Source organism: Sparus aurata, chromosome 17 (genome assembly GCF_900880675.1).
Source record: "Sparus aurata chromosome 17, fSpaAur1.1, whole genome shotgun sequence".
In the NCBI taxonomy this organism is placed as follows: domain Eukaryota; kingdom Metazoa; phylum Chordata; class Actinopteri; order Spariformes; family Sparidae; genus Sparus; species Sparus aurata.
Genome location: NC_044203.1, coordinates 35631975 through 35643080, shown reverse-complemented (window position 1 = coordinate 35643080; position 11106 = coordinate 35631975). Strand labels below are relative to the sequence as shown.

Below are 11106 nucleotides of genomic sequence, written 5' to 3'. Positions count from 1 at the left end.
CACCTCTGGAACGTTCCAAACAGGTGTTTTTTGGAGCATCCCACAACTTTCACAGTATTTTGTTGCTTTAGATGGATGAGACTGTAAAGCATTAAATATTAAACTTTGTATTTGTACAGTTGAGCATCCAACTTCTTTGCCTTTAGGGTCGTACATGTTGGTCATTGAAAATGTCTGAAAGCTTTCAACAAGTGAGAATTTAAAACTTTGTCTCATCCTGGTCAAAGATGTCACAACATCCTGAACAAAGAAATTCTGGTTCCCTGTTTAGAAACGTTAATTCGACCAACAAAGGGGTAGAAATGTAATGAGTTGTAATCATAATGCAAGTCAAGATCAGCATTAGAGTTTTATAAATGAGGACCTGGGGCCGTATTCCTAAAGATTCTTAGTGCAAAGAGTTGCTCCTAGTGGCCAAATTCTAAGAAAATTCTTAGAATCATGATGTTTTCTTAGAATTTCCCCTAAAAGTGAAGAGTAGATCCTAGTAAAGATAAAAGCTATTCCTAAAGAATCCTAGCTCTTAAGAGAGCTCCTAAGGTGAAATCTGTTAAGAGCAAGGGAAGAGGACTTTTAAGCGGCTTAGGAGTTCCCTAAGCAGAGGACAAAATGGCGGACGGAAGAGGCAGGAGAGATATTCTCCAAACACTGGATGACAGTGAATTAATGAAACGCTACAGATTGGATCGTGCAAGAATCATGTTTGTGGTTGATCTCATTAGAGATGCACTTACTTATCCAACCCAACGCCACAATGCAATACCACCCGAAATGAAAGTCATCACAACACTGCTTCTTATAGGCCGGTCAGCAATCACAGACATTGATGAAAGCTGAGTCATTTTACCCTAGTTAATACCAAATTGAGTTGAAATGTTGAAAGTTGAAAGTGCAAAAATTACCAGCATGGCAATTAATATAAGCAAATAAATATAACTATCACGATGTGAATACTGTGCAAGTGGGCCTAAGTTTTCACACATTTTGTAGGATAATTTTAAAGTATAGCTTACTATTCATTTAACAGATATTTTCTATCATGTGAAATGTTATTAACAATTACACAGTCTTCATAAGATTAGATTGTATGATTAAGTTTATCGATTTGAGGTTCTATCCTTTGCCCATTATCACCAAAAGTATATTTTTTATCTAGCTTTTATGATCAACCAATCACAGCTTTTGAAATGATGACTCATACCTAGCAACGGGGTCCACCACACCTCCTCACTAAGATAGGAGTTTCTGTCAATTCCTTGCTCAGAGTTCTCTGAGAATGTTCTGGAATCACCCTTAAAGGAGAACTTCGGTCGATTTAAACATGCAGCTTCATTGCTCAAGCTACCCTTGACTTGCGAGTACCGAAGACGCGAACAAATTTGATCCAGCCATTACAGAGCTCCGTGAACGGAGACGTAGCATTGAACGCTAACAGCATGGGGTCAGAACTTTAGACTGTGTTTTAAGCGTCTTAACATGCTCCACATCTCACACCAAAAGTTATGCAACATCAGCAGACACCTTAGCACACAGCACTGTAGCGTGTATGACTCAAAATGAATAAAAAAGTAGTTAAAACAGTGTGTTTGTGCAAGGAGCTACTTACCTGTTTGTTGACATCCGTGTGTTCCGGTAGCTAGACCAAACTAGCATATCCATCGAGTGTGCACTTAACAGGCTTAACAGGCTATTGTAAGGCTCATGGCTCATGACAGGCTGTAACATGGACATGTACATTATGAACATAAGACGAAAATGCTGGATTACGTTTCCGTCTCCGCCAGTGAGGGAGTAAATGCACGCTCGACGGATCAGCTAGTTTAGTCTAGCTACCGGAAGACGCCGATGTCAACAAACAGGTAAGTAGCTCCTTGCACAAACACATTGTTTTAACTACTTTTTTATTCATTTTGAGTCATACACGCTACAGTGCTGTGTGCTAAGGTGTCTGCTGATGTTGCATAACTTTTGGTGTGAGATGTGGAGCATGTTAAGACGCTTAAAACACAGTCTAAAGTTCTGACCCCATGCTGTTAGCGTTCAATGCTACGTCTCCGTTTACGGAGCTCTGTAATGGCTGGACCAAATTTGTTCGCGTCTTCGGTACTGGCAAGTCAAGGGTAGCTTGAGCAATGAAGCTGCATGTTTAAATCGACCGAAGTTCTCCTTTAAGCTAAGACTCCTTGCTAGGAATTTTTAGGTTAAGTTAGGAGCTCTCTGAGAGGATTCTCAGAATCTTTAGGAATACGAGCCCTGGTTTTCAGTGTATCCTTCTGTGTTTTCATCCCAACCGATCAGTAACACACAAAGTCATCATCGGCCTTGTAGCTGTGGGCAGTGAGTCTCAGTTGTTGGGGAAGTGTCACTGTGTGTAAGACAAGAACATTTTCTTTGTGGTATCTTTATCTTTTTTTGGTATGTTCAAGAAAGAACTGAGAGAACAGCGGTCTCAACAATGCGTCGCAACAGCACAACAGACAGGAACTATAAGAGCATCGACAAATGTTTAACTTAATCATGAATGAATTAATTAAATCAATTAACACATGCACTCAAAAACATTTACCAGAAAGATGTTTTTTTTAACCATTTCCCTGTTTGCAGTCTAATCTAAACATCACATCTGGCTGAAGCTCTGGCGTCATCAGCTGCTACATTTTATGCACAGATAAAAAAATTAATATATTTCTGTGTCATGTCAATCAGGACTTTTCTGATATCAAGAATAAATGGTCATGATGTGAAATAAATTAAAAAGCATCCCAACAAAACAGTGTGCAGTGTGTGTATAAACATGTATGTGTTTTAGGTCACTTGATTCTGTGCACGTCTGACTTTCATACCCGAGTGTTGATGTCATAATAACAGTACGTGACGCTGTGCAGACAGTTATTCACCACTAGACTTCCTTTAACAAATCAACTATTGAAAAAACAACTGCAGAAACAGAAGTACAGTTAAAACATCAGCAACAGTTCAGACTTTGACACTTACCTTGAAGCCTCATTTAGGACTGCAGCGTTCAAGATGAACAGAAAACCAACAGCACCAACTGGTATTTAAACAATTCTATTGTTTATATGTTTGCTTTGTCTACTATGTGTTGATGTACCAGTAACTAACGTTAAAAAACTGATCATATTAATGTTGCAGTGTAGAGTCTCATGTATTTTGTCATGACAAAAAATTGTATAGTCTCTCCAGAGTGCTCGACATGTTCAGACTGAATCTGGAAGTGAAGTTCAGTTTAGTCTCATTAACGACTGTGATTGATCTTTGTGTCTTTCAGAGGAAATTCATAAAGATGCTGATTATGTTAACTCAGCAGTATGTTCAGTGGATAATACAGCCGCCACTCCAGGTGAAGTATGAACACAAAACATTTTACAAATATAATATTGTTCAGCATGAGATTTGGTAGTGATGAAGGTTTTGAAGGTGAATGTGTGAAATCTCAGTAATCCATTTAAAATGTTAAATCAACTGAATTCCTTTTTCTTCTTTCAGAACAGAAGTTTGGCTCCTTCACTCGGTCTTTTTCACCAGTGGCAGGGTGTTGGGTGATACTGATCGTTATCATGGCCCTTCGTATTTACTGTGAGTACCTTCGATGTGAATGTCAGTTCAGATCCAATCTTTTCCTCTTCACTTGTTGTCAGTCGTTTTTCAAAGGATAGATTTGCGTTTTTTCCAAGACTGTCTTAAAACAATAATGCCCAAGTCTGCCCTGCAAAAGAGATCCTATAATATACAATATAAAGTATTTTTGAGAGTAAGAATTTGAAATAGCATCATTTTAAACAGGAAGTAGCTTAGGTTAGAGGAACACCAAGGCACTGCCATCCTTCCCCTTCTTATAAAGGTGTAGAAAAAAAAACATGTCTTCCTTCCTCCTGTTCATACCGGCCCTGTGCACGATTGTTCAAATGTATTTTGTAGCTTATATGAGGCTCCAGCAGGCTGTTAGAGAAATCAGAGTGAATCATCTTAAGGTACAACATTCTTTAACACAAAAACACTTCAAGGAAATTTCTTACAACAAAGACAGTGACTTCAGAAGAGAACTACTTGATTTCACAAACCACTGAATCTTCATGTTAGCAAAGTTTGGAATGTATTCTGTACGACTGTGTCGAACATGTCCTACAATAAAAGAGGATTAGCATGAACACAGACTTATTTTCGTAGGACTATTGTTTTAAGATAGATTTGAGAATTACTGACTTCTCCTTTCATTTCTTTCATCATCAAACATTGAATTGTGTTTTTCTATCAATGTTTCCTATGAATTAACTTAGTCTGTTATAAAAAGAAAATGTCTTCAAAACCAACATCTTCCACTCTCTGCCACTGTAGTTACTTCGGTCATTTCTGAAAACAACGTCATGCTGACTGCACAAAACCAGGAACTACAGACAAAGAATCAGCAGCTGGAGACACAGATGAAAAACTTGACTGATATGTTACAAGACATGGAGACAGAGAGGAATGAGCTCAACGTGAGTCGAGCTCAGTGGAGCATTGATCAATACTGCCCAATAGTTGGAGCTGGTACGTACAGAACACATTAATTATTTACAAAAACAATAATATTATAATGAAGTAATGTCTTTTATTGGTTGGTGTCTGTTTTTTCAGGAAGACAGTGTAAGTCTTGTCAGACGGGCTGGTTAGAAGACGAGTCCAGCTGCTACGCTGTTAATGATGCTCGACCTCCTAATCAGAAAACCTGGGATGGAGCTCAAGCAGACTGCAAGGAAAAGATTTCAGAATTGCCTGTTATAAATAATGCACAGGAGAAGGTAATCATGATTATAAGGACAATAATACAAATAATAAGGACAATTTAATCACAGCCTAAATGAAAAATGATTTCTGTAAGTCTAAAAACTGTTTGTCATTTACATTGTGTTTTCTTAACTTGAGTATTTAAATATATAATAACTTTCTCTCTGGTGTCAGCAATACATCCGTGGATTGAGTTGGTCCCGTCCAGAAGTCAATGGATACTGGATTGGCCTGAGAGTTGTAGATGGGAAGTGGACGTGGGTCGACGGAAGTAATCTGACTGAAATGTAAGACACACATTCTTAAACATTTTGAATCATGAACTCTATCAGCCTCGATCTAAACATCATGTTCTTCCCTCAGCTCCTGGATACAACCAGAGACTCCTACTGAAGGTCACTGTGCCATTTCTCTCCAGAACCAAGAACTGAAATCAGTGAACTGCAGTGAAAGAAAGGCATGGTTCTGCGAAAAGAAGGCTTTGTCTCTTACACCACCTTAGAGAAACTTGAGAAGGTTACCAGATTGTGATGCAGTGGTTAGAGCTGTTGGTCCTGTGTTGAAGACCTGGTGGGCAGGGCATTTCTTTGCAAACTATGGATTTGGATGTTCTTGCTGTGAATGTGAGTGTGAATGGTTGTTTGTCTGTCAGACCTGTGATTAACAGGCGACTTATCCAAAGTACCTCAATCTGAAAACTCCATTGATTGATGATATGATTGTGTGGCATTCAGCAGAGTTATCCAAAAGTTTCAAATGTAACTCGTTCCTGCTGGTTTCTACAAGCCAACCATACCCAGCTGTAACATGTAGATGTGACTGTTTTGTTTTATTTGTATGCCTGGCAGTGAATTCCTCGTTTAGTCCATCATGAAGAATAGAAATGCTGCTACAGATTCTTGTTTTGTCTTTTTCTTACAGTGAAACTTGAGAAGGCTACTGGATGCTCTGTAAAGATTAATTAAGTGGTTGTTTGGGTGATTACATCGTTTTTATTGTTGTGGTTTTATTCTTCTCTTTTTCCATAATTTTTCATCAATTCAGAGACGTTTTGTAGTGATTGTTTTTAGTGATCTATTTGCTCTCATTTGGGCTTGATAATTAGATTTTTGTTATTACCATGGTTACAACCATGTATGTTTAATCTAGCCAGTTACAGCATTGCTATAAAAGAGCTAAATGTTCAGCTAATTTTCCCTGAAAAAACAATGGCTGATGATGATGATGATGATGATGGTGATGACGATGATGATGGTGATAATGATGACTATGATAACAATATGGTAACATTTGAAATTGTTGCTGATTGGTCAACAGGGGGTGCTGCATCACCTGTTCATAACAGAATGATCCCAAAGCTGTTACATCATTTGTACTCTGATGTAAAGAAAATTAACATGAATAAGTTACAGTTCAGTTGTATGTTTATCTTCAAGCAAATTCATGTTCTATTTAATAAAGATTTTGCTACACTTTATTGAAATTGTCTTTTTCTTTCTTCCAAAAATGTTGGGACAATGTCAATAAAAACTGAATGCAATCATTGACAAATGAGCTGTGTTTACTGACAGCAGTTTTACAGAAGTGCTCCTGAGTCCATGTAGTAATATCCTTTATACAATCTTGTGTTTCACAAAGTGATGAACCTCGCCCCATCCTTGTTTGTGAACAACTGAGCCTTTCGATGATGCCACATACCATCACCTTTTAATGATAAACTCGTTCACCTGTGGAACATTCCAAATAGGTGGGTTTTTTTGAACATCCCACAAATTTCCCAGTCTTTTGTTGCTTCTGTCCAAACATGTTGAAACATCTAATTCTAAATAAACATGGATTTACTTTAATCACTAAGTGGATGAGACTGTAAAGCATCAAATATCAAACTTTGTATTTGTACAATTAAGCATCCAACTTCTTTGCCGTTAGGGTTGTACATGTTGATCATTGAAAATGTCTGAAAGCTTTCGACAAGTAAGTATGATGAAAGCTTTGTCTCATCCTGGTCAAAGATGTCACAACGTCCTGAACATATTCATTCTGGGTCCCTGTTTAGAAACGTTACGTTTGACCAACATAGGGGTTGAAATGTAACGAGTCGTAATCCTAATGCAAGCCATGTTCAGCTTTAGAGACCTTCACAGTGAATCAGATGTGCTTTAAACATCAGTAATAGTTCAGACCTTGACACTTATCTTGAAGCCTCATTTAGGACCACAGCATTGAAGATGAACAGAAAACCAACAGCACCAACTGGTATTTAAACAATTCCATTGTGTTTGTGTTTGCTTTGTCTACTATGTGTTAATGTACCAGTAACTAACGTAAAATACTGATCATATAAATGTTGCAGTGTAGAATTTGATGTATTTCTTTCGTGATAAAAAATTGTATAGTCTCTCCAGAGTGCTCGACATGTTCAAACTGAATCTGAAAGTGAAGTTCAGTTTAGTCTCATTAACGACTGTGACTGATCTTTGTGTCTTTTAGAGGAAATTGAGGAAGATGCTCACTATGTTAACTCAGCAGTATGTTCAGTGGATAATACAGCCGCCACTCCAGGTGAATTATGAACACAAAACATTTTAGAAATATAATATTGTTCAGCATGAGATTTGGTAGTGATGAAGATTTTGAAGGTGAGAGTCTGACAGCTCAGTAATCAATTTAAAATGTTAAATCAACTGAATTCCCTTTTTCTTCTTTCAGAACAGAAGTTTGGCTCCTTCACTCGGTCTTTTTCACCAGTGGCAGGGTGTTGGGTGATACTGATCGTTATCATGGCCCTTCGTATTTACTGTGAGTACCTTCGATGTGAATGTTAGTTCAGATCCAATCTTTTCTTCTTCACTTGTTGTCAGTGTTTTTTTAAAGGGTATGTTCACATTTTTTTCAAAGCTGTCTTAAAACAATAATGCCCAAGTTTCTCTTGCAGAAGACATCTTAAAAGATAGAATATAAAGTATTTCTAACAGTAAAATTTGCTACTAGCATCATTTTAAACAGGAAGTAGCTTAGGTAAGACAAATGCCAAGGTGCTGCATCTTAAAAAAAACATGATGTCATCCTTCCTCCTGTTCATACCGGCCCTGTGCACAAATGTTCAAATGTATTTTGTAGCTTGTATGAGAGAGAGAAGAGAGAGAGAGAGAGAAATCAGTGTTACACTTCGTGGAAACTGGTAGAACCAAATAGTGGACACTAGGCTGGATCAGGATGACAAGGCATCCTTATTGATCTTAAACAAGGTTTTATGAGATGAGGGTAAAAGCTACGTTTGAATCTGGGTCCGAGAGGTGGAGAAGGAGGAGAGGTAGCTCACGGTGGTGCTGGAGTGCTGCGTGGTGGGTAGATGCTCAGAGCAGCACAGGGCAGGATGTGCACCTCTGCAAGCAGAACCAGCACCAACAGCACCAAAACACAAAGAAATCCACTGCAGAATTAGATCGTGACAATAAGAGTGAATCATCTTGAGGTACAAAATTCTTTAATACAAAAATACATCAAGAACATTGATGTGAGAGTGACTTCAGATGAGAACTACTTGACTTGACTTATTTGGTCCACTGAATCTTCATATTAGCAAAGTTTGGAACGTGTTTTGTACGACGGTGTCCAACATGTCCTACAATAAAAGAGGATTAGCACAAAAACAAACTTATTTTCACAAGACTATTGTTTTATTGATAATCACTAAACTTTCCTTTAATGTCTTTATTGTCATGACTCTTGATTCATGTTCTTTGTGTCGTGTTCTTGTGTCTGGTTTTGTCTTGTGGTTTCTTGTATTTGGTTTCCATGTCGTTGTATCGTGTCTTGTGTTTTGATTTCCCATGCCCCACTGTGTCCTTTAAGTGTCTCTTATGTTCTTCCCTCTGTCTCCCTCTGTCTGTAGTATTGTTCCCTCCATGTTTTCTCCTCTGTGCTCCTCCCCCTCGTTACCTCACCTGGCCTCCTCCCTCCTCTCTCTCCTCACCTGTTCCTCATCTTGTCATGAGTGTCTGTGTATTTAGTCTGTGTCTTCCCTGCACTCCTTGTCTGGTCATTGCTTATGTTGCGTCTGTTCTTGCCACTGTCTGCGTCTGCGTCTGCGTCTGTCTGCCTCGATTCACGTGCCTGTCATGTTCTTCCAGTCTCCCCATAGTATGTGTTTTTGGACCTTGAGTTTTGCATTTTGCATATGTTTCATTTGAACTTTGATTTCTGATTTGAACTTTGCATTTTTCTTTTCTGTTTTTGCCTTGGTTGCTACTTTGGTTTTTGTCCCCTTTGTCTGTTTTTATACCTGACTCTCTTTGTTTTCACATTCAGCTTTGACTTAATAAAGCTTGACTTTTTTTCCCCCATATCTTTGTCCTGTGAGTAACTGCATTTGGGTCCACCTCCTATATCCCTTCTTAGTTTTCCCCTTTAACTTCGGTGTGACATTTATTATGATATTAATCTTTTTATTGTCTTTTTCTATCAGAATGTTTTTTCTATGAATTAAAAAATCATCAACATCTTCCACTCTCTGCCACTGTAGTTACTTCAGTCATTTCTGAAAACAATGGCATGCTGATGGCATAAAACCAGCAGCTAGAGACAAAGAATCAGCAGCTGGAGACACAGATGAAAAGCTTGACTGAAATGTTACAAGACATGGAGACAGAGAGGAATGAGCTCAACGTGAGTCGAGCTCAGTGGAGCGTTGATCAATACTGTCCAATAGATGGAGCTGGTAAGTACAGAATACATTAATTATTTCCAAAAATAACCAATAACATTAATATCATAATGAAGTAATGTCTTTTATTGGTTGCTGTCTGTTTTTTCAGTAAGACAGTGTAAGTCTTGTCAGGTGGGCTGGTTACAAGACCAGTCCAGCTGCTACGTGATTCTTGATGTTCGACCTCCTAATCAGAAAACCTGGGATGAAGCTCAAGCAGACTGCAAGGAAAGAAATTCAGAACTGGCTGTTATAAATAATAGACAGGAGAAGGTAATCATGATTATAAGGAGATTTTAATCACAACCTAAATGAAAATTATTTTCAGTAAGTGTAAAAACTGTTTGTCATTCACAGTGTTTTTTTCTTAACTTGATTATTTAAATATATAATAACTGTCTCTCTGGTATCAGGCATACATCCGTGGAAGGAGTTGGAACCGTACAGGAATCAGTGGATACTGGATTGGCCTGAGAGTTGTAGATGGGAAGTGGACGTGGGTCGACGGCAGTGATCTGACTGAAATGTAAGACGCACATTCTTAAACATTTTGAATCATGAACTCTTATCAGCCTCGATCTAAACATCATGTTCTTCCCTCAGCTCCTGGATACAACCAGAGACTCCTACTGAAGGTCACTGTGCCATTTCTGTCCCAACCAACATCCCAAACAACGGACTGAAATCAGTGAACTGCAGTGACAGGAACGCATGGATCTGTGAAAAGAAGGCTTTGCGCTTATTTGAGCTTAAGGGTTAGATTTTTGTTATTACCATGGTTACAACCATGTATGTTTCATCTAGCCCGTTTGAATGTGAATTCAGGGCATCACTTTGAAAGAGCTTAATGTTCAGCTAATTTTCCCTGAAAAAAACGATGGCTGATGATGATGATGATGATGATGATGATGATGATGATGATGATGATGATGATTATGATAACAATTGGGTAACAGTTGAAATTGTTGCTGATTGGTCAATAGGGGGTGCTGCATCACCTGTTCATAACAGAATGATTCCAAAACAGTTCAGTTGTATCTGTTTATCTTTAAGCAAATTCCTGTTGTATTAAATAAAAATGTTACTACACATTCTTGAATTTGTCTTTTTCTTTATTCCAAAAATGTTGGGACGATGTCAATAAAAACTGAGAGCAATCATTGACAAATGAGCTGTTAACTGACAGCAGTTTTACAGAAGTGCTCCTGAGTCCATGTAGTAATATCCTTTATACAATCTTGTGTTTCACAAAGTGATGAACCTCACCCCATCCTTGTTTGTGAACAACTGAGCTTTCGATGATGCCACATATCGTTACCGATGAACTTGTTCACCTCTGGAACGTTCAGAACAGGAGTTTTTTGGAGCGTCCCACAACTTTCACAGTCTTTTATTGCTCCTGTCCCAACATGTTTGAAACATGTTGCTGCCATCAAATTCAGAATAAACATGGACGTACTTCAGGTGGATGAGACTGGAAAGCATTAAATATCTAACCAACAAAGAGTCGTAATGATAATGCAAGCCAAGTTCAGCATTAGAGTTTTATAAACGAGGACCTGGTTTTCAGTGTGTCCTTCCGTGTTTTAACCTCAACAGATCAGTAACAC

At 38.3% G+C, this 11106-nt stretch overlaps 1 protein-coding gene across 1 annotated transcript; it reads left to right on the top strand.

Annotated features, from left to right (window-relative positions):
- The first annotated feature begins 3226 nt into the window (after positions 1 to 3226).
- LOC115568042 (killer cell lectin-like receptor subfamily B member 1B allele A) lies at positions 3227 to 10595 on the top strand. Its single transcript, XM_030395083.1, has 5 exons — positions 3227 to 3240; positions 9371 to 9508; positions 9606 to 9769; positions 9910 to 10022; positions 10100 to 10595. Exons 2-5 carry the CDS (start codon positions 9400 to 9402, stop codon positions 10254 to 10256), a joined length of 543 nt encoding a protein of 180 aa, XP_030250943.1. The 5' UTR covers positions 3227 to 3240; positions 9371 to 9399; the 3' UTR covers positions 10257 to 10595.
- Positions 10596 to 11106: the final 511 nt, after the last annotated feature.

Bases quoted from the DNA above. Each gene is read 5' to 3' on its own strand.
- LOC115568042 (XM_030395083.1), top strand. From the start codon at position 9,400: ATGAAAAGCTTGACTGAAATGTTACAAGACATGGAGACAGAGAGGAAT. The intron at 9,509-9,605 runs GTAAGTACAGAA...CTGTTTTTTCAG, and splicing joins CTGTCCAATAGATGGAGCTG to TAAGACAGTGTAAGTCTTGT. The intron at 9,770-9,909 runs GTAATCATGATT...CTCTGGTATCAG, and splicing joins TAAATAATAGACAGGAGAAG to GCATACATCCGTGGAAGGAG.